The 24,715-nt window shown below is 39.9% G+C and overlaps 1 protein-coding gene across 1 annotated transcript in view; it reads left to right on the forward strand.

Moving 5' to 3' along the window:
• Window positions 1–24,715, forward strand: part of SGSM1 (small G protein signaling modulator 1) — a 376,300-nt gene that overhangs the window by 260,438 nt on the left and 91,147 nt on the right. Inside the window, exons 15-18 of the mRNA XM_056528949.1 lie at window positions 9,154–9,299; window positions 11,331–11,459; window positions 13,794–13,976; window positions 15,765–15,836. Coding sequence (XP_056384924.1) covers window positions 9,154–9,299; window positions 11,331–11,459; window positions 13,794–13,976; window positions 15,765–15,836 — 530 coding nt within the window. The remainder of the gene's footprint in view (window positions 1–9,153; window positions 9,300–11,330; window positions 11,460–13,793; window positions 13,977–15,764; window positions 15,837–24,715) is intronic.

The raw sequence follows: 24,715 nt of genomic DNA on the forward strand, positions 1-24,715 counted from the left end.
AAAAAAAAAAATCCCAAAACCTCTTTCCCAATTCCCCTGTTATCTTTTTTTTTCCCACCCAAAAAATGGGTCATGGGACACAGAGTCAACAGCATTGGGGGTTTGCAGTTGCCTCAAATGCGCAGCGCTCTCTCTCCACCTGAGCGGGTGCGCATTTGAGGTGACAGGTTAGGGACGGCCACACACATCACATTCCCAGAATGATGATTCAGAGCATAGGGTTTGGGGCGGGCATCATTTTTACTTTCGGCTATACTCTGGGTCATCATTCTGGGAATTGGCATATCAGTATTAAAATTGCTATTTTCATCCCCCCCAATAGTACACTTCATCCATTCCTGGAAAATAAATTTAGGGAACACCCGTCTGTTCCAAATGTCCACTTCACTCCTGCACACCTTCCCTAGGGGGTGTACTGTTTGTAATATTCTCACATGTGGGTGTTCCTTTCTTGTATTTTCCTCTGAATGTATGTAACTATTAGGTCCGTTAGAAACACTGGCCTCAAATGCGAAGAGTTCTCCCTCATGAGCTCTGTCGTATTTCCAGACGACAATTCGGAGTCACATGTTAGTTGAAGATGAAGCAGAGCATAGGTTGAAAATTACAATTTTCCAAAGCTACCCTTCATCCATTCCTGGAAAATAAATTTAGGAAACACCCGTGCATTCAAAATGTCCTCTTTAGCCCTATACCCATTCCTCAGGGTGGGTACTTTCTGTAATGGTGTCACATGAGGGTGTTTCATTTTTGTATTTTCCTCTGAATGTATGTAATAGTCAGCTACTGATGTGCCATAGGCCTCAAATGCAAACAGACCTCTTTGACTTCTGAGCCTTGTTGTGCACCCTCCCAACACGTTACCCCATATGTGGATGTGTTTCCATTGTCAGGAGAAAAAGCCCTCCAAAATTTGTAACCCAATTACTCCAATTACCCCCTTGTGAAAATGTAAAAAATTGGGTAACCCCAGCATTTTAGTGTAAAAAAATAAAATTTTTCATTTTACAGCCCACTGTTCAAAAAACCTGTGAGGTATAAGTACTCATGGTCCCACTTGTTACCTTCCTTGAGGGGTGTAGTTTCAAAATTGGGGTCACTTGCCTGGGTTTTTTTTTTTTTTAGCTTTTTCGTCAGAACTTCAACCATTGCAGTGAAAGCACCACTTTAGGCCTCAAATCTCATTGGTGCTGTCTCACTCCTAAGCCCTGTTTTGCAGCCGCATAGTGCTTTACCGCCATATATGGGGTATATTCTTATTCTGGAGAAATTGGGCCACAAATTTTGTGGAGCTTTTTTTCTCTTATTACTTGTGAAACAAAAAAAAATTTGGTTAATACCAGCAATTTTGTATTAAAAATCAAAATTTTCACTTTCACTTTTTCAAATAACCTGTGAGGTGTAAGTACTCACTGTACCCCTTGTTACGTTCCTGGAGGGGTCTAGTTTCCAAAATGGTGTCACATTTGGGGGGTTCCTGCTGTTCTGGCTCCATGGGAGGTTTGATAATGTACATGACCCCGACTTCAATTTCAGCAAAATTCTCTCTTAAAAAGACCAATGGCGCTCCTTCTGTTCTGAGACCTGTAGTGCGCCAGTAGAGCACTTAACATCCACATATGGGGCATTTTCATAATCGGGAGAAATTGGGCTTCAAATTTTGGGGTCCATTTTCTCCTATTACACCATGTGAAAATGAAAAATTTGGAGTAACACCATCATTTTAGTGTTAAAAATCAAATTTTTCACTTTCACGACCCACTGTTGAAAAAACCTGTGAGGTGTAAGTACTTTTGTTTTCAAAAATCTCACAGTTGCTCTTTCCCTCTTGAGTCATGTTGTGAGCCCACAGAGCGCTTTATACCAACATATGAGGTATTTCTGTACTCGAGAGAAATTGGGCTACAATTTTTTTTTTTTTCACCTAATACCACTTTTAAAAATGAAAAAATTGGGGCTACAAGAACATGTTAATGTAAAAAATGCAGATTTTGATTTTTCTCCTCCACTCTGCTGCTATTCTTTTGAAACTCCTAAAGGGTTAACAAACTTTCTGAATGTAATTTTTAATATTTTGAGGGGTGTAGTTGCTATAATGGGGTCATTTATGGGGTATTTCTCACAGAAAGGCCCTTCAAATCCACTTCAAACTTAACTGGTCCCTGAAAAATTCAGGTTTTGAAATTTTCATGAAAATTTTGAAAATCGCTGCTATACTTTGAAGCCCTCTGATGTCTTCCAAAAGTAAAAACATGTCTGTCCACTTTATGATGTCAACATAAAGTAGAAATATTGTATGTGGGAATCAATATAAAATTTATTTGGAATATCAATTTTCCTTACAAGCACAGAGTTTGAAAGTTAGAAAAATGCTAAATTTTCATGAAATTTTGGGATTTTTCACCAAGAAAGGATGCAAGTAACAACGAAAATTTACCACTAACATAAAGTAGAATATGTATCGAAAAAATAATCGGTAAAAGCATCTTAGAGTTATTAATGCTTAAAGTGGTCAGAATTGCAAAATATAGCTCTGTTCTTAAGGTGAAAATGAGCTGCGTCCTTAAGGGGTTAAGCGGCTTTGAAGCGAGCGCAGGAACTGTGCTCACTTCAGAGCAGTGAGTATTGGCTACTATCAGTACACTCACTGCTTATGCGATCCTGCCGCTGCCTGGCATTTAACCCTTTAGATGCCGTAATCAATGCTGATCATGGCAGTGGAAACTGAAAGATGCCAGCAGCTCAGTGGAGCTCACGGAACCCACGTGACGTGATCGCAGGGGTTCCATGAGCCAAAATGGTGGAGGAGGGGTCCCCTTACCTGCCTCCTGGCCAAGCTATATCAATGAATCGCTGATCTTACTATTTAATACTATGCCAGAGGTATAGGTTTATACAGTATATGCAATCTAATGTTTCCATATAAAATTCCCCTATGAGCGTCGGTCCCGGCGCTCATCAACGGCCGGGACCCGCGGCTAATACCACACATCGGCAATCGCGGCGATGTGCGGTATTAACCCTTTAGAAGTGGCGGTCAAAGCTGACCGCCGCTTCTAAAGTGAAAGTATCCCGGCTAGTCAGTCGAGCTATTCGGGACCGCCGCGGTGAAATCACGGCGTCCCGAACAGCTTGCAGGACACCGGGAGGGCCCTTACCTGCCTCCTTGGTGTCCGATCGACAAATGACTGCTCCGTGCCTGAGATCCAGGCAGGAGCAGTCAAGCGCCGATAACGCTGATCACAGGCGTGTTAATACACGCCAGTGATCAGCATAGGAGATCAGTGTGTGCAGTGTTATAGGTCCCTATGGGACCTATAACACTGCAAAAAAACAGTTAAAAAAAAGTGTCAAAATAAAGGTCATTTAACCCCTTCCCTAATAAAAGTTTGAATCACCCCCCTTTTCCCATAAAAAAATAAAAGTGTAAATAAAAATAAACATATGTGGTATCGCCGCGTGCGTAAATGTCCGAACTATAAAAATATATCATTAATTAAACCGCACGGTCAATGGCGTACGCGCAAAAAAATTCCAAAGTCCAAAAAAAGCGTATTTTGGTCACTTTTTATACCATTAAAAAAAGAACAAAAAGTGATCAAAAAGTTCGATCAAAACAAAAATCAGATCACCGCGCAAAAAATGAGGCCTCATACCGCCCTGTACGTGGAAAAATAAAAAAGTTATAGGGGTCAGAAGAGGACATTTTTAAACGTATAAATTTTCCTGCAAGTAGTTATGATTTTTTTCAGAAGTACGACAAAATCAAACCTATATAAGTAGGGTATCATTTTAACCATATGGACCTACAGAATAATTATAAGGTGTCATTTTTACCGAAATATGCACTGCGTAGAAACGGAAGCCCCCAAAATTTACAAAATGGCGTTTTTTCTTCGATTTTGTCGCACAATGATTTTTTTGCCCGTTTCGTCGTGAATTTTTGGGGAAAATGACTAATGTCACTGCAAAGTAGAATTGGTGACGCAAAAAATAAGCCATAATATGGATTTTTAGGTGGAAAATTGAAAGGGTTATGATTTTTAAAAGGTAAGGAGGAAAAAACGAAAGTGGAAAAACCCTGAGTCCTTAAGGGGTTAAGATCTATCCATAGATTTTCAATTATGTTGAGGTCAGGAGATTGTGAAGGCCATGGCAAAACCTTCAGTTTACGCCTCTTGATGTAATCCCCCATAGATTTTGCAGTGTGTTTAGGATCATTATCCATTTGTAGAAGCCATTGCTCCCACCATCCTATTTTTTTTTTCTGTCCCTGCCTATTGTCAATCTATCCCTAACTCCCTCTCTGCTTTTAATTTTTATTTTTACTATATTAAAAATGCCTTTTGTCTGCCTGGCAGTGTGCTCACTACCAGGCAGACTTCCCCAGCAGGCACCACGTCACTGATGCCTGCTGGAGGGGACTGCCGCCCTTAGTTCATCTACACAGGGTGCCTCCAGCTGTTTCACCACTACAACTCCCAGCTTGCCCTGACATCTATTGGCTGTCAGGGCATGCTGGGAGTTGTAGTATTGAAACAGCTGGAGGCACCCTGTGTAGATAAACTATTAGTTAGTTAGCCCGTTCCCCCCCCCCCCCCCCCGCTACGGCGCTAGCCAGTTCCCTCCTCTCCCCCCCCGCCCTGCATACCCCATTCCCTCATTACACTTGCAGTTACTGCAGAGTCCGGCAGCGGGCGTGCAGGGACAGCGACGGCGACGAGGCGGCGGCGATGTGCGGGAGGAGTGGCCTCTCAGCCAGTGGCGGGGGAGCCAATGCGCTCGCGCCTGTCTGATTGACAGGAGGGAGCGAGTGCAGCCTAACTGAAAAAGGACTGATTGCCACTCCAAAATCAGTCATTTTTCAGGCGTGACGTCACGCCAGGCTGCAGCCGGCCACTAGGAGGGTGACCCCTAGTGGCCAGTTTTTAAATGTAAATTAAACCTTTTTAATGAAAAAAAAAAAAGAATAAAAGTATATTAGAGATATGTTGTAGTACATAAGTACTACAACATATCAAAAAATAAAGTTGTTGACAGTGCCCATTTAATTTCAGCTTTTTCACAGATGGCATCAAGTTAGCATCCAAAATTTGCTGACATTTTATTGAATCCATTTTGCCTTCTACTCGTGAGATGTTCCCTGTGCCACTGGCTGCATTACAACCCCAAAGCATGATTGATCCACCGCCATGCTTAACAGTTGGACAGAGGTTCTTTTCATTAAATTCTGTTCCCCTTCTTCTCCAAACGTACGTTGGCTCATTCCTGCCAGAAAATTCAATTTTAACCTCATCGGTCCACAGAACTTGTTTCCAAAATGCATCAGGCTTGTCTACATGTTCATTTGCAAAGTTCAAACGCTGATTTTTGTGGTGAGGAGGTAGAAGAGGTTTTCTTCTGATGACTCTTCTATGAAGATCATATTTGTATCTCTATATAGTGGAATAGTGTACCACAACTCCAGTGTCTGCCAGATCTTTCTGGAGGGATTGTGCAGTCAAACGTGGGTTTTGAATTGTTTTTCTCACAATCCTGCGAGCTGTTCTGTCTGATATTTTTCTTGGTCTTCCAGATCTTGCTTTAACTTCCACTGTTCCTGATGACTGCCATTTCTTAATTACATTTCAAACAGAGGATATTGATATCTGAAAATGTTTTGCTATCTTCTTATAGCCTTCTCCAGCTTTGTGAGCGTCAACTATTTTCAGTTTCAGATTTCTAGACAATTGCTTAGAAGAACCCATGGTGCTGATTGTTGGGGCAAGGTCAGATGAGTCTGGACATTTAAAACCTTTGAGATTGACATCACCTGGTCTTCCCAGATGATGATTGAGAACAATCCATGACACTGGCAGGTCTCAGCTTTGCAAAGGGGGAAGTGCATACTATAAATTCTGCAGGGTGCTCAATCTTTTGCAGACGCCATTTTTTTAAATGTTATTTTGAAAGTGTAAATGATGGAAATAAAATCCAACTTTTGTTGACATATTAGAAGAATGTCTAATCTGTAATTTCATGCCTTTTGGAGATTTTTCTATCTTTCCTTGGCTTCTTTATGCACACTAACCCCTAAAGGACACATGACGTACTGGAACATCATGTGTCCACTCCCGATCTATAACGCAGGGCCACGGCCTCTAACAACGGCCGGGACCCGTGGCTAATAGCGCGCGGCATTGATCGCTGTGCCGCACGCTATTAACCCTTTAAACGCGGCGTTCAAAGTTGAACACCGCGTCTAAAGTGAAACCGAAAGCATGCCGGTTAGCTCAGTGGGCTGTTCGGGATAGCCGCGGCGAAATCGCGGCATCCCGAACAGCTTACAGGACAGCGGGAGGGCCCCTACCTGCCTCCTCACTGTCCGATCGCCGAATGACTGCTCAGTGCCTGAGATCCAGGCATGAGCAGTCATGCGGCAGAATCGTTGATCACTGGTTTCTTATGAGAAACCAGTGATCAATGATAAAGATCAGTGTGTGCAGTGTTATAGGTCCCTATGGGAGCTATAACACTGCAAAAAAAAAGTAAAAAAAAAAGTGAATAAACATTATTTAACACCTCCCCTATTAAAAGTTTGAATCACCCCCCTTTTCCCATAAAAAAAAACACAGTGTAAATAAAAATAAACATATATGGTATCGCCGCGTGCGGAAATGTCCGAATTATAAAAATATATTGTTAATTAAACCGCACGGTCAATGGCGTGTGCGCAAAAAAATTCAAAATTCCAAAATAGTGCATTTTTGGTCACTTTTTATACCATGAAAAAATGAATAAAAAGTGATCAATAAGTCCTATCAATGCAAAAATGGTACCGTTAAAAACTTCAGATCACGGCGCAAAAAATTAGCCCTCATACCGCCCCATACACGGAAAAAATAAAAAAGGTATAGGGGTCAGAGATTACAATTTTAAACGTATACATTTTCCTGCATGAAGTTATGATTTTTTCCAGAAGTACGACAAAATGAAACCTATACAAGCAGGGTATCATTTTAACCGTATGGACCTACGTAGAAACGGAAGCCCCCAAAAGTTACAAAAAGGCGTTTTTTTTTTCAATTTTGCCTCTCAATGATTTTTTTTTCCGTTTCACCGTAGATTTTTGGGCACAATGACTGACATCATTACAAAGTAGAATTGGTGGCGCAAAAATAAGCCATAATATGGATTTTTAGGTGCAAAATTGAAAGAGTTATGATTTTTTAAAAGCAAGGAGCAAAAAACGAAAATGCAAAAACGGAAAAAACCCCAGTCCTTAAGGGGTTAATAAACATTTTTACCTGGGGTGCCCAAACTTTTGATCCCCACTGTATGAGGTATTTCCTTACTCGAGAGAAATTGGGTTACACATTTTAGGAAGATTTCTCTCCTTTTACCCCTTGTAAAAATTCAGAAACTGGGTCTACAAGAACATGCCAGTGTAAAAAAATTAAGATTATGAATTTTCTCCTTCAATTTGCTGCTATTCCTGTGGAACACCTAAGGTTAAGAAACCTTTTGAATGTCAATTTGGATACTTTGAGGGGTGCAGTTTTTATAATGGGGTCATTTATGGGGTATTTCTAATATGAAGGCCCTTCAAATCCACTTCAAAACTGAACTGGTCCCTGAAAATTTTCAATTTTTAAAATTTTGTGAAAAATTGGAAAATTGCTGCTATACTTTGAACCTTCTGATGTCTTCCAAAAGTAAAAACATGTCAACTTTATGATGCCAACATAAAGTAGACATATTGTATATGTGAATCAATATATGATTTATTTGGTATGTTTATTTTCCTTACAAGCAGAGAACTTAAAGTTAGAAAAATGCAAAATGTTCACATTTTTCATCAATTTTTTTAATTTTTCACCAAGAAATTATGCAAGTATCAACAAAATTTTATCACTAACATAAAGTAGAATATGTCACGAAAAAACTATCTCTGAATCAGAATGGAAGGTAAAAGCATCCCAGAGTTATTAATGCTTAAAATGACAGTGGTCAGATGTGCAAAAAATGGCCGGGTCCTACACTGAATATTGGATGGGTCCTTTTATTATGCTATAAAATAACCTTTTTTCATTCTGACCACTAAGTTTAAAACTAAGATTTTGCTAGCACTGAATTACTGTTACAAACTGTGTCAAACACACATGCATAAAATACGCAATGTATACGCTAGGTGCGACCCTACCCTTAATCTGTATTGCAAAAAAAGATGTGGCATTACATATCTGCACGTTGCCAGTCAATGATTGGCTGAGCAGGCATTTCTTGCCTGACTAAAACGTCTTTGGAAGAAGGGCATTAGTGATTGAGCACAGTCAAAACAACAGAACCAGGGTACTCAACCAGGTTAATATGGCTGGGTTGTTTTTTTTGCAGTAACTTTTGGGCATTCCCATGAGGGAGGGAATCACTCTGTCTTCCTAGCTGCTTAGATGCTATGACTTTGACCACAACGTTTTACAGGTTTAATACCTGGAGTAAGAATGTTCTTTGATCCTAGACATTGCATCAGGGTTTTTGATATTTTTTTTCTTTATCTCCTGAGTCTATGCTATCAAAGTGCTGTACAGGACTCTGACTCCTTGCAGGCTGAACTATATATATATATATATATATGTGTAGCGTATGCAGCCAAGGCTTAAATAGCTCTACTTTCGGGTACATATATGTACATGTATCCTGCTGTTTACATTATATAAATATTGTACTTTGTAAGTTGGCATGCAAGTTTACAGAGAAACCAAATGTGTATAGTTTTTTGAATATGAGAAAAATATATATTTTTATTATTCTTTTGTCTTTTTTAACAGCTTGGTTAAATGTTAATGTTTTTTATCCCACTAGCAGATCCTTTACAGAGGCCATAACCTTTTAACAAGTAATGCATTTGAATACCACAGTATTTCAAGGCATTACTGACTGTGAAAATGCACTAGTGTAATGCACTGTGAAAAGGCATGCCCCAATATGAGACTGCATATGGTAGACATGTATGCTATATTTAAGGCAGGGTTCTTAAAGGCAGGCTTCCAGCACCATAAATAGACTGGTCATTGTGCCAAAGGGTTAATGCACGCATAACTGAATATTCTTTTCAGAAATATAATAAATAATTAGTATTAATTTGTGTAAATGACTCTTGTTTGTTTATCATAGGGCTTGCCTATTGCAGACATTTGTCTACTGTGAGAACACATTTATCAGCGTTGGTAAATCATAAAATAGTTTATCCAGATGTTTCAGTTGATGCAAGCTTTGGCCTTACTTTAGATATGTGGCAAAAATATTTGGATGATAGTAAGGTAAGTAAATAAGGTTTTCATAGAAAATCCCTTCCTGCTGCTTGAACACAATGTAAAGTTTAAATGAGAAAGTTCCATTGCATTTTAACTTTTACTGGGAAATTTACCCACACTTTGTATGTGTGTAAAATCTTTTTTAGGTTCACATTAACCCCTTAAGAACTCAGGGTTTTTCCTTTTTTGCACTTTCGTTTTTTCCTCCTTACCTTTTAAAATCATAACCCTTTCAATTTTCCACCTAAAAATCCATATTATGGCTTATTTTTTGCGTCCCCAATTCTACTTTGCAGTGACATTAGTCATTTTACCCAAAAATGCACGGCGAAACAGGAAAAAAAATCATTGTGCGACAAAATTGAAAAAAAAAACGCCATTTTGTAACTTTTGGGGGCTTCCGTTTCTACGCAGTGCATATTTCGGTAAAAATTACACCTTATCATTATTCTGTAGGTCCATACGGTTAAAATGATACCCTACTTATATAGGTTTGATTTTGTCGCACTTCTGGAAAAAATCATAACTACATGCAGGAAAATTTATACGTTTAAAATGTCATCTTCTGACCCCTATAATTTTTTTTATTTTTCCACATACGGGGCGGTATGAGGACTCATTTTTTGCGCCGTGATCTGAAGTTTTTATCGGTATGATTTTTGTTTTGATCGGACTTTTTGATCACTTTTTATTCATTTTTTAATGGTATAAAAAGTGACCAAAATTCGCTTTTTTGGACTTTGGAATTTTTTTGCGCGTACGCCATTGACCGTACGGCTTAATTAATGATATATTTTTATAGTTCGGACATTTACGCACGGCGATACCACATATGTTTATTTTTTATTTTTTTTTACACTGTTTTATTTTTTTTTATGGGAAAAGGGGGGTGATTCAAACTTTTATTAGGGAAGGGGTTAAATGACCTTTATTAACACTTTTTTTTTTACATTTTTTTTTTGCAGTGTTATAGGTCCCATAGGGACCTATAACACTGCACACACTGATCTCTTACACAGATCACAGGCGTGTATTAACACGCCTGTGATCAGTGTTATCGGCGCTTGACTGCTCCTGCCTGGATCTCAGGCACGGAGCAGTCATTCGCCGATCGGACACCGGGGAGGCAGGTAAGGGCCCTCCCGGTGTCCGGTCAGCTGTTCGGGATGCCGCGGCGGTCCCGAACAGCCCGACTGAGCAGCCAGGTCACTTTCAGTTTCACTTTAGAAGCGGCGGTCAGCTTTGACCGCCGCTTCTAAAGGGTTAATACCGCACATCGCCGCGATCGGCGATGTGTGGTATTAGCCGCGGGTCCCGGCCGTTGATTATCGCGGGAGCCGGCCGCTTCATATCGCGGGAGCCGGCGCAGGACGTAAATATACGTCCTGCGTCGTTAAGGGGTTAATAGATTGTACTACTTAAAGGGGGAAAACTACATTTTTAATGGATTTTCTAACCAACAACATTTAAATGTTAAATCATGAGGGACCCCAGCTGAATTTTTTTTTTCAGCATATCCACAGTTAGGCAGAGGTTGACAGTCAAGCATGCAGGATGCTGGTCTATAATGGGATATGGTAACTACAAAGTGAGAGTACTTTCCAGAAATTGCTCATTTACAAAGTGACCAGCCAGGAAGTTACCAATTAACCAAGACAGAGAGTTCCCCAAGCAACAGTAAACCAGACAGGATGGACCTAATAAGTAACATGACATAAAGGGGGAGATTTATCAGAACCTGTGCAAAAGGAAAAAAGAGCAGTTGCTTTTTTTTTTTTTTAAAGGCATCTGAATAAATGAAAGAAGCAATCTGATTGGTTGCTATGGGCAACTCCACCACTTTTCCTTTGAACAGATTTTGATAACTCTCCCACAAAGTACTTGCATTATTGGTGCCCTAGCCATAGAGGACAACAGTAAAACCTGCACATATGTAGCATATTTTAAAAGTATGCTGTTTTGTTGTATATTCTATGTAAATTTGGTGGTCATTTTGGTTTGTCTGTATATTTGTTTTTTTATTTCCTCTTTAATCAGAGATATGAAGAACAAGAACTTTTACGTCTTATTTATTATGGGGGAATTCAGCATGAGATCCGGAAAGAAGTCTGGCCTTTTCTTCTTGGTCACTATCAGTTTGGAATGACAGATGCAGAGAGAAAAGAGGTACTTTTCAGAGTTAAATGGCGAATGTCAGATACAAAAACTTTTTATATGTTGTACATCTTGGCAAAACATTAACCTAGAAATCATAGCTTATAAAATCATGGCTGTGTCCAAGCTGAAGCACAGGCATGGACAAAGTCCAGTAAGTGAGGGTGGGTTAGCACTCCTCTGTGCTCTCTCCTGTCTGATAGTACTCCTCTGTGCTCTCTCCTGTCTAATAGTACTCCTCTGTGCTCTCCCCTGTCTGATAGTACTCCTCTGTGCTCTCTCCTGTCTGATAGCACTCCTCTATGTTCTCTCCTGTCTGATAGCACTCCTCTGTGCTCTCTCCTTTCTGATAGTACTCCTCTGTGCTCTCTCCTGTCTGATAGGACTCCTCTGTGCTCTCTCCGGTCTGATAGTACTCCTCTGTGCTCTCTCCTGTCTGATAGAACTCCCCTGTGCTCTCTCTTGTCTAATAGTACTCCTCTGTGCTCTCTCCTTTCTGATGGGACTCCTCTGTGCTCTTTCCTGTCTGATAGTACTCCTTGGTGCTCTCTCCTGTTTGATAGGACTCCTCTGGGCTCTCTCCTGTTTGATAGTACTCCTCTGTGCTCTCTCCTGTCTGATAGTATTCCTCTGTGCTCTCTCCTGTCTGATAGCACTCCTCTGTGCTCTCTCCTGTCTGAAAGGACTCCTCTGTACTCTCTCCTGTCCTGTTAGACAGGAAAGAGCACAGAGGAGTGCTAGTCCACCCTCACTTACTGAACTTTATCCGTGCCTGTGCTTCAGCTTGGACAAAGCCATGATTTTATAAGCCATGATTTCTATAAAAAGGAAATAAAATTTTCTTATGAAGTATATTAGAATGGTTAATGTTTTGCCAAAATATAAGACATTTTTGAATTTGACATTGTCTATTTAAACTATGATTCCAAACAAGGATTGTTTATGATATATTAAATGATATTCTTTCAAAATAGGGCATAATATTAATTTAATTTTTATTGTCTAACTAGCTGAGTACCAGGCGTTGCCCTGTTTTTACTTCCTAATCCTTATTGTGGAGGAAAACCAACAGAGGAAGCTTTTGACTTCATATCCTGTCCTCATATATTGTTGTCATATCCCAACCTCCATATCCCAACCTCCTGTCCCGACCTCCTGTCCCGACCTCCTGTCCCGACCTCCTGTCCCGACCTCCTGTCCCGACCTCCTGTCCCGACCTCCTGTCCCGTCCTCCTGTCCCGTCCTCCTGTCCCGTCCTCCTGTCCCGTCCTCCTGTCCCGTCCTCCTGTCCCGTCCTCCTGTCCCGTCCTCCTGTCCCGTCCTCCTGTCCCGTCCTCCTGTCCCGTCCTCCTGTCCCGTCCTCCTGTCCCGTCCTCCTGTCCCGACCTCCTGTCCCGACCTCCTGTCCCGACCTCCTGTCCCGACCTCCTGTCCCGACCTCCTGTCCCGACCTCATATCCCGTCCCATAATATGTGTACCAGGTATTGAAATATCTCCAGCCATATGGAAGTTATGTGGGAAAATACATTTCCCATTAATTTGCATGGGACTTTAAACAAAAACCCAGACCCTCACAAATGGGGGTAGTTAAGGGTTAAATTAACTATCCTATATTTTAAGTGGACATATAAGTAACATGTGACCAAGTATTATCGAAATATCTCAAGCCGTTTGGAAGTTATGCAGTAACATATATTTCCCATTGACTTGTATGGGACTTTAAACAAAAACCCCGCCCCTGGCAAATGGAGGTGAGTAAGGGTTAAATCACCTACCCTATGTTTGTTGTTCACATATAAGTAACATGTGTGCCATGTTTCATGTTAATATCTTCAGTCGTTTGGAGGTGATGCTGGAACATACACACATACACACACACACACACATTGGGGGAGATTTATTAAAACCTGTCCAGAGGAAAAGTTGCTGAGTTGCCCATAGCAACCAATCAGATCGCTTCTTTCATTTTTGAAAAGGCCTTTGCAAAATGAAAGAAGCGATCTGATTGGTTTCTATAGGCAACTGGGCAACTTTTCCTTTGCACTAGTTTTGATAAATCTCCCCCATTGAGTTTTATATATATAGATAATATACAAATTCTGCTTAATCAGAGGCTTCTGTACACTTTTAATTAAGCAGACCCTGTTGCAGTCCATATGGTATTGCGAGAATGTAGAAATGTGCTATATGTTGCTATGATACTCAGACATTATCATAAGAAAATCTGTTGACCTTCAGGCATTAATTGCTTGTAGTGTACTGCATTGTGTGCAGTCATTTATGTCTATATATATATGATTTCATACTAGACATTTGCTTTTTCTGGTTATTTGTCCTTGGGCTAGGTGGATGATCAAATCCGTGCGTGCTATGAACAGACCATGGCAGAATGGCTTGGTTGTGAGGCTATTGTGCGACAGAGAGAGAAGGAATCTCATGCAGCTGCTCTATTAAAGTGTTCTTCTGGAGCCAGTCTAGACATACAGATCCAGAGGATGATGCACAGGGACTCCACAGTCAGCAACGAGGTTGGTTGTAGCGTTCTGAATGCACTGCTGTGAATTAGTTTATTCCTCTGTTAAAGTACATTTCAAGGATAAAACCCAGATAAATAGTCAAGTTTATTTAAGGAAACCACCTAGGCATTTCATACTGCCCAAACTACAGCTAACATGACGTAGGGAGAGATTTTTTTTTTTACTACAAGTGGCTATGATTGATTCTAAAATGTTGCATTAATTCAAAGAAATAGGTTTAAAACTGTCCGGCACTTCGAGTCTCTGGGGTGGTTCCATCTGGCTTCTCTCTACCCTGCTCTCCTTGATTGATAGATTCCTCCCTATAAACAAATACAGAGAAATCTGTTAATTAAGCCTGCAGCAGATACTTTGCCATTGTGTTTTCTTGCCATTTTTCATCTTATTTATTACCTTTCTGAGTTATATCTAGCTGCTGCTGTTGATGTATTTGAAATCTTTAATACAAATTTAAAAACTTTGGACATTTATACGAATACCGGGTTTACAATCTGTTTTGTGTTTATATGTCACATTTTTATTTCATAACATTTTATTTTGCTGTATAAAAAAGGGTAGTAGTCTGCTGCTGTATACAGCAAAAAAGTGAAATGTAAGTCAGAGGGAAATGAATCCTGCTGTATGGTATACAGTAGTAGGTGTTTTTAGCATCCGTTCACATATCGGAGTATACCCTCACATTTTTGTAAATATTTTATTATATCTTTTTATATGACATCACAAGACATGAAACTCTGCTACAATGTAAAGTAGTAATTGCACAACCTGTATAATAGTGTATAATTCTGCTGTCCCAAAGTGTCAATGTTTTGTGTGACCACCAATATTGTGTGACCACCAGCACTGCCTTAAGTCTCTTGGGCATGAAGTTAACTAGATCTTTACAGGATGCCACTGGAGTCCTCTTCAATGACAATATCACAGAGCTGGTGGATGTTAGAGACCTTGCACTACTTTACCTTTCGTTTGAGCATGCCCCACAGATGCTCAGTAGGGTTTATTAGAAAGACAGTGGTTGTCTGAGTTATGTTGGGGTCACTATCATGTTGGAATACTGCCCAGCGGCCCAGTCTCCGAAGGGAGGGGGATTATTCTCTGTGTCAGTATGTCACAGTACATGTTGGCATCCGTGATTTACTCAATGAACTGTAGCTCCCCAGTGCCATCAGCACTCATGCTGGCCCAGGCCAGGACACATTGTATGATCTTGCCCATGTGCTGCAGCTCAGTTTCAGGGTCTTGACAATCTTTTTATAGCCTAGGCTATCTTTATGTAGAGCAACAATTATTTTTTTCAAATCTTCAGAGAGTTCATTGCCATTAGGTGCCACTTAGTGCTGTACTCACTTTTGTTGCCAAGGTTTAGACATTAATGGCTGTGTATTACGTTATTTTGAGGTTACAGTAAATTAAACACTGTTGCACAGGTTGTGCACTTACCACTTTACATCGTAGCAAAGTGCCATTCCTTCAATGGTGTCACATGAAAAGATATAATAAAATATTGACAAAAATATTATGGGAGTACTCACTACTTATGTGAGAGACTACTGTATATATAAAAAAAAAAGTGTTCCTGTTTAAAAAAAAAAAAAACATGCAATGGTCAAATTTAGTTCAGTAACAATACTACATATACTGTATTTGCTATACAAAAAGAAATTTGATAGAGAAAGTTCTTCAAATAACTTTTGCAGCTTTGGAAATATTAAGATTCAATTTGTTATACCATTTTGTTTGTGTTTGCTGTTAAGCAGTGTTTTATGTTATTTTTTTTAGTCTTCCCAAAGCTGTAGTTCTGATCGGCAAAATCATGCTCGTCTACAGAGTGATTCCAGTTCAAGTACACAGGTAAAGAAGGAGTAGATATAATTGCTGACATATGGCGATAACATTTGAATCTATTAAAAGTGTAGTTTTAATTTAAAGTGTATAAATAATTCTTGATACATTCCTTAATCTATCTACCTATCTATATATATATATATATATATATATATACAGCAAGTCCAAAAATCACCGCACCAGTCAGGTCTTGGATCGTGAAAAAAAGCTGGAATTCTTTATTCCCAAATAAAGTGCAACGTTTCAGCAGCAGTAGCCTTTGTCAACCATCCTGGGCTGGCAGCCTGGGCAACCACATGCACAGAGGTCTATCCCCGGTGCTGTATTACCCTTTGATTTATCTCTCTCTCTCTCTCTCTCTCTCTCTTTCAAGAAAATTAAGTACAGTGACCCCCCGACTTATGATGGCCTCGACATATGATCATTTCAACATATGATGGCCTCTCAGAGCCCATCGTATGTTGAAGGCAGCATTGACATACGATGCTGCTGTGTGTCGGGGCCATCGTACAAACAGCTATCTGACAGCGCTGACAACTTCAGCAACTGACAGATAGTTGTTTAATGTGCCCCGTGTGCCCCGTTCTGCCTCCTGTTACTCACATGCTGTCCTGCTAACTCACACAGGCTTCCACTGTGAGCTCCGTGTAAGCCCCCCCCCCCCAGTGCAGCCATAGCCAATAGCCTGCAACATCTTGCTGCAGGCATCCAATGAGCTGCTGGCTGCCCTCCCCTTCCTTTCCTATGGAGCTGTAGTCGGCAGGATGGTAATGGAGGACATTCTGTCCCCCCTGAAGGTATTTAAAGAACTGTACAGTACTGTATGCGATGTCACACATCACATACAATACATATACACACTATACACCCCATACATCAATGTTTCCCTATCAGTGTGCCTCCAGCTGTTGCAAAACTATAACTCCCATCATGCCCAGCCAGTCGATGGCTGTACATGCATGCTGGGAGTTGTAGTTGTGCAACAGCTGGAGGCATCCTGGTTTGTTAAACACTCCCCATACACTCCACATACAATGGTCATCCCAGAACCAATTAGCAGTTTCCCATAGAGATATGTATTCAACATGCAATGGTTCCGAGGCCCCAGAACCAATTACCATTTTTACATAGACATATGTACTCGACATATGATGGTTTCAACATATGACGGTTCTCCTGGAACCAATTAATATCATATGTTGAGGGACCACTGTATTTTTCACAGAAAAGGATTGCAGTAACACTTTTTGCTTTACACATGTTTATTCCCTTTGTGTGTATTGGAACTAAACCAAATAAGAGAGGAAAAAAAGCAAATTGGACACGCCAAACTCCAAAAATGGTCTGGACAAAATTATTGGCACCCTTAACTTAATATTTGGTTGCACACCCTTTCCTATAACCATCAACAAGCTTCTTGTTGGACCACTCTTCCTTTGCAAAATGCTTCAGGTCTCTCTTGTTGGAAGGGTGCCTTTTCCCAACAGAAATTTTTACCCCGTAAGGACTGTGCGTTTTTCCCTCTTTGCACTTTTGTTTTTTCCAACTTACCTTTTAAAAATCATAACCCTTTCAATTTTGCACCTAAAAATCCATATGATGGCTTTTTTTTTTGTGCCACCAATTCTACTTTGTAATGACATCAGTCATTTTACCCAAAAATCGACAGTGAAACAAAAAAAAATCATTGTGCGACAAAATTGAAGAAAAAATACAATTGTGTATCTTTTGGGGGCTTCCGTTTCTACACAGTACATTTTTCGGTAAAAATTACATGTTCTCTTTTTTCTGCAGGTCCATACAATTAAAATTATACCCTACTTACATAGGTTTGATTTTGTCTTACTTCTGGAAAAAATCATAACTACATGCACGAAAATTTATATTGTTAAAATTGTCATCTTCGGACCCCTATAACTTTTTATTTTTCCGTATATGGGGCGGTATGAGGGCTAATTTTTTGCGACGTCATGTCAAATTTTTAGCGGTACCATTCTTGTATTGATCAGACTTTCTGATCACTTTCTGATTAGCCGTGCGCTTTAATTAACAGTATATTTTTATAGTTCGGACATTTATGCACGCGGCGATACCACATATGTTTATATTTATTATGGTTACATATTTTTTATATGGAATTTGGGAAAAGGGGGGTGATTTAAACTTATAATAAGGAAGGGGTTAATGGGTGTGTTTTTTTTACTTTTAATTCAACTTTTATTTATTTTTTTACACTTTTTGTTTGTTTTACACTTTTTTTTTTCATAGAACCACATTGATCTGTGTGCGCTGCGCTCTATTGATAAAGCCTGGTCCTGCCAGGCTTTATCATTCTCAGAGCCACAGCAGCCACAGGGGGAGAGGTAAGCCCTCCGGCTACCTCAGCAGTGGACCCCACCACCACCACCCGTGATCGCGCTGCGGGGGGGGGCGGCGATCCACACTAATGGACCACCAGGGATGGTTTAAATGTCCCTTTAGATGCCGCTGTGGCGATCTAAAGGGCTAATAGCCGTCCGCGGCAATCGCCATATGACACCTTTCATCAATTATTCTCTTCTGTCCACGCCCAGCGAGATTAGCTACAGTGCCATGGGTTGCAAACTTCTTCATAATGTTGTGCACTGTGGACAATGACAAATCTAGATCTCTGGAGATGGACTTGTAACCTTGAGATTGTTGATATTTTTCCACAATTTTGGTTATCAAGTCCTCAGACAGTTCTCTTCCACTCCTTCTGTTGTCCATGCTTAGTGTGGCACACACAATGCAAAGACTAAGTGAAATATTCTCTCTCTAGCATAACAGCAGCATAATATGATGACATGTGGGAGGTACTCTTTAAAAAAGTATTGGTAATTGGTATCAGCGAATACTTAAAACTAAGTATCGGTACTCACACTTGGGATAAAAAAAATGGTATTGGGACATCCCTAAAAATATTGAAAGATTGGAAGTGTTTAGATGTAAATTACTGCTGCACCACTGAACCAACCAACAACAAATACAGGGTGGGTCATTTATATGGATACACCTTAATAAAATGGGAATGGTTGGTGATATTAACTTCCTGTTTGTGGCACATTAGTATATGTGAGGGGGGAAACTTTTCAAGATGGGTGGTGACCAGGGTGGAAATTTTTTTTTTTACTTGACATCAATTATATCAAAACAGAGACGCACAATGTAAAAGACATTTACAATACAAATATCTCACTCCCGTCTCTCCCCCCCCCCCCTCCTACTCCCCCCCCCCTATCCCCCCCGATAAGCCCTCTGCTCCGACCGCTCTGGCTACCCCTCCCACTCTCTCCATTCTACCTCAATCTTCTTTCCTTTCTTTGTTGCTTTACTACTTATCAATTCAAAAATGTAAATTGTTTCCACTAAGTTGTTCCATTCCTTTATGTTAGTACTATTGGGGGAGAACCATTTTCTAAGAATACATATTTTTATTATACCTAACAACGTATTAATTAATTGTTTATGCTTACATTGACTAAAGCCCAATCCCAATATTGCAGTGCTGGCATTGTAGTTTAATTTAACCCCCAACCTTTGCTCTATTTTATTATAAATCTCTGTCCATATCATCTGTATTCTCGGGCAATCCCAAACCATATGGATTAGGTCAGCTTCTCCACCTTTACATTTTGGGCAGTCCGCTTACATCCTTTTACCTATACTATGTAGAAATTTTGGAGTATACGGGAGTCTATGTATTAATTTAATCAGTGAAATTTTATGATTCCGATTTATTGAGCTACAATTTATGTTATAAAAAAACCTCTTCCCAGTCTTCTTTACTAATAGATCCAATCTCCAAAGCCCATTTGTCTTTTCTCTTTGTTCCACAACTGTTTAATACCGATTTTACCAGTCCTCTATATATCTTCCCCAGAATTTTTTTTTAATCCTCTTGAAAATTAAAAATGTAGTCCATCAGTGCATGTGACTCTGTTTCCCACCTAGGATTGTTCCTATCTTTTTCCCACGCATTACAAACCTGTATATATTAAAAAATATATATTTTTCCTAATCTTATAATTCTCCACCAGTGTTTCCCATTCAGTTAGTGAATTATTTATAACTAAATTCCTCGGTCTACTAATCCCATATTTTTCCCAATTCACATAATCCCGTAATTTATATAATTCTGGGAAATTCACATTTCCCCATATCTTTGTGTAAATTAAACTTCCCCTTATCCTCAATTTTTTCCTCAAACTTTCCCAAGTTTTATTAAATAATCTCAAAATGTGTTTTCTACTGTGGTCTACATCTTTTAAACTCCCATTTTCGACTAATTCAAATATACTCACCCCCTTGAGTTCCTCCATACTGAAGAATTTTTTTAAAACTTCTACTTCTTTTCCCATAAACTCTATTTGTGCAGCTATCGAAAACCATTCCTTTATAGATGGACTTAACATTTCTGATTTTATACGGGTGCGTTTGTGTCCTCATACTAGATCATTAATTTATTTTTGTAATTTCTTGAAAAATTTATCGTTAATCCAGATTGGGGCAGCTCTAATTATATGTAGACATATTGGGAGCAATATCATTTTTGTAAGTAATATCCTATCTGCCATATTAACAGGTAATTTATTCCAAACTGTAACTTTATCTCTAATTTTATTTTTTAAGGGAATTAGATTTAAATGTGTATAATCTGCGATATTACTAGAAATTTTTACCCCCAAATAATCAATGTTTCCACTCTTTTGTACAATGGGAATCCCTTCTATGTTTACCTGCCTCCCCTCTTCTAATAACAGTAATTCAGACTTACCCCTATTTATCCTGAATCCCGAGAACAGCCCAAATTCTTCTATTATATTAATCACCTCCATCATTTTTCTTTCTGGGTCTTTTATGAATAACAAAATATCATCTGCATATAATAATATTTTTTCTTCCTTCCCTTTTATACCAAAACCTTCAAAACCCTTTGATATCCTAATTTTCTGTGCCAGGGGTTCAACAAATAAAGAAAATAGCATGCGAGATAAGGGGCATCCCTGCCTCGTTCCTCTCTTTGCATTATAACTTTGCTCCTAGTGATTTTATTATTTATATTTATTTTTGCCTTTGGCCCATTGTATAACATCTTAACCACTCATAAAAAAATGTCCTCAAATTCATGGACTGTATTACCTTAAAGAGGAACCCCCACTCCACCCTGTCAAATGCTTTCTGGGCATCTAGAGACAGGATGGAGTGGGTCCCCTTCCCTCTTGGGGATTGCATGTTTAGGTAAACTCTTCTAATATTATTGTATGTTCTGTTCTTCCCCCACCAGTCTTCCAATCAGCCTCTGGAGGTGGTTGGCCCAGACTTTCGCATAGATTTTTTGATCTGTGTTTAAAAGGGATATCGGCCTGAAAGAGTCAATGTCACAACTATTTTTTCCTTTTTTTGGCATCAGAGTAATTATTGCTTCCGACATTGATTGTGGCATTACGCCTCTCTCTAAGGATTCATTAAAGACTTCAAGCAATAATGTGAGTAGTGGATCCCCAAAAACTCTATATATTTCAAATACCATCCCATCCGATCCTGGTGCAGAGTTTCGTGAGAAAGATTTTAATGCAGTTCTGAGCTCTTCCAGACCGATATCCCTATCCATCTCTATTTTTTCTTCTTCCTTCAATACAGGCAATTCAAGTTTTTTAAGATATTCCTCAATCATACTCTCTTCTCCCTGTGATTCTTTGGTATATAAATTTTGGTAATATGTCACCACTATATTTTCAATCTCGAGGGGGTCTCTCACTTCATCACCCATACTGTTTTTTAAAGCAAAACAACTACTATTATTGTTTTTTTGTGATTTAATCATGCCTGTAAGAATTTTATTCGGCTTCCCTGTTTCTGCATAGGATTTTTGGTCCCTAAAAAAAATTGTGTGTTGGGCTTTTTCCATAACCATTTTCTGATATACTTCCTGTGTTTCCACAAATTTTTCCCAATTTTCCCTTATAGGATTACTTCCGTATTCAAATTCCATTTTTTTAACCATTTCTATTAATTCAGACTCTTTTAATAAAATTTTTTTTTAAATCTAGCAATGTTTCTTCATAGTATTCCCCTAAGGGAACATTTTAGGGTGTCCCAAACAATAAGGACATCCACAGACCCTTTATTAATTTCCTAAAAAGTCATAATCTCCTCTTACCACTTCATCTATAGTCAGCCAGTGTGGATTAATATACATACTCCGCCCAATTCCTAATTCTTTTTCCCTATTATACAAAGAGCATACTATCCTAGTGTGATCAGACAGGCATCTAGGCTGATATGTTATTTCTCTGATTTCCCCCATTGTATCCTCATTCACCAGCACATAATCTATTCTTGACGCTGTTTTGTGTGTTGCATTAAGCATGAATATACTTTCTCCTGAGGATGTAATATCCGCCACGCATCCCGCCAGCCTATCTCTTGACATCATTTTTTAAGTGCTGTTTCTCTGTTTGAAGTTTCCTTTCCCTGCCAGTCCAATTCCCTATCCATCACTCCATTTAGGTCTCCCATTATGTAAAGGTAAAATTTGTCAAGATCTTTAATAAACTCTAATAATTTCTCAAAGACTTCAGCTACGAATGGTGGGGCAATGTACACAAATGCCAGAACTGTTTTTTTTCCCTTCCCAAATAGATTGTAGAAAAACATATCTTCCTCTTTCATCAATGGCATTCCTTACTACCTGAATATCGATCCCCTTATGTATAAGTACCGAGACCCCGGAGGAGTAATTAGAAAATGTAGAGTGAAATGTCTCCTTTGCCCATTTTCGTGTAAGTAAACCCACCGTGTCCTTTGTGAGATGAGTCTCGGTTATACCGACAATTGCCTGAAGATAGTTATTCAGCCTATCAAAGACTGCCACACCTTTTTGCCTATCCTTAATCCCCCATACATTCCACATTATTAACCTATTTTCTTTCCTCCCAGACATTTATTCTTTTCATTCTTACATCCTAGTAAGCATCTTCCCACAAAAAAGGCTTCCAAGGCATATGGCCAAAAGTGCTTGTCCCCTTTCCCACTGCCCCCCCCCCTACCTATCCAACTTTTGTTTATTCAATAGGAACAGGGTCATGTGACCTCAAACTTATTGGGAATTTCACAAGAAAAACTATGATATAACGTAACTTTATTCTTTCATGAGTTATTTACAAGTTTCTGACCACTTATAAAAATGTGTTCAATGTGCTGCCCATTGTGTTGGATTGTCAATGCAACCCTCTTCTCCCACTCTTCACACACTGATAGCAACACCGCAGGAGAAATGCTAGCACAGGCTTCCAGTATCCGTAGTTTCAGGTGCTGCAGAATGGGCAAAAAAAAAATTGGAACAGGACCCTCAGTTTACGCCGAAGATTTTGTTCAGTGATGAGGCAAACTTTTATGTGAATGGTGAAGTTAACAAACAAAACCACCGCTATTGGTCTGACACTAACCCACATTGGATAGATCCCTCCAAGACTGTTGGAACACAAAAATTGATGGTATGGTGTGGTATATTGGGTACAAAGATAGTGGGGCCATTCTTCATCAATGGAAACCTCAAGGCCACTGGATATGCCAAATTGCTGCAAGATGATGTGTTTCCCTCTTTATGCACTGAACCTGGCACGTTCCCTGAGTTTTTCCAGCAAGATGTTGCACCACCACATTATGGGTGTCAGGTCCGAGCATTCCTAGATGAACAGTTTCCTGGAAAGTGGATTGGTCATCGTGGGACAGTTGAATGGCCCCCAAGGTCTCCCGATCTGACCCCCTTAGACTTTTATCTTTGGGGTCATCTGAAGGCAATTGTCTATGCTGTGAAGATACGAGATGTGCAGCACCTGAAACTACGGATGCTGGAAGCCTGTGCTAGCATTTCTCCTGCGGTGTTGCTATCAGTGTGTGAAGAGTGGGAGAAGAGGGTTGCATTGACAATCCAACACAATGGGCAGCACATTGAACACATTTTATAAGTGGTCAGAAACTTGTAAATAACTCATGTAAGAATAAAGTTACGTTAAAACCAAGCACATCATGGTTTTTCTTGTGAAATTCCCAATAAATTTGATGTGACATGACCTCTTCCTATTGAAAAAAATGGCCAACTTCAAAATGGCCGCCATGGTCACCACCCATCTTGAAAAGTTTCCCCCCTCACATATACTAATGTGCCACAAACAGGAAGTTAATATCACCAGCCATTCCCATTTTATTAAGGTGTATCCATGTAAATGGCCCACCCTGTACAATAAAATTTGCTGTACACAATAGATAACACTTTAAAAAAGCAAAAAACATTTTTTTTTTAGAGTAACATTTTAATATACACCTACAAAATGATCGGCCAATCTGATACAAAACACAATCATTATTAACCTGTTGGGGACGAAGTGCGTATGCATACGCCATTGCGTCCTGGTACTTAAGGACGAAGGGCGTATCCATACGCCCGTGGGAATTTCGGTCCCCGCCACGCGCCGGGCGGGGACCGGGCAGGGGTGACTGCTGATATCTATCGGCAGGCACCCCGTGCAAATGCCCAGGGGGGGTCATTAGACCCCCCCATGTCGTCGATCGGCGCAAATCGCAAGTGAATTCACACTTGCGATTTGCGCCGATTCCGGGCCATTATGGGTCTATGGTGACCCGGTGACCCGGAATAGAAGGGGGATTGCGGGTGTCTAAGACGCCCACGATCCCCCTAAAGCGATAGGAGTGAGGTGGTACCCCTCCTAACCCTGCTATTGGTGGTCTAGACGCGACCACCAATAGCAGATCTGGGGCGGGGGGGGGGGGGGGGGGTTTACTTTCGTTTTCCCCGTCCTGCCCACCCACTATAGGCTGGGCAGAATGGGGAAAATGAAGAG

The sequence above is a fragment of the Hyla sarda genome, chromosome 1, assembly GCF_029499605.1.
Source record: "Hyla sarda isolate aHylSar1 chromosome 1, aHylSar1.hap1, whole genome shotgun sequence".
NCBI classification, from domain to species: domain Eukaryota; kingdom Metazoa; phylum Chordata; class Amphibia; order Anura; family Hylidae; genus Hyla; species Hyla sarda.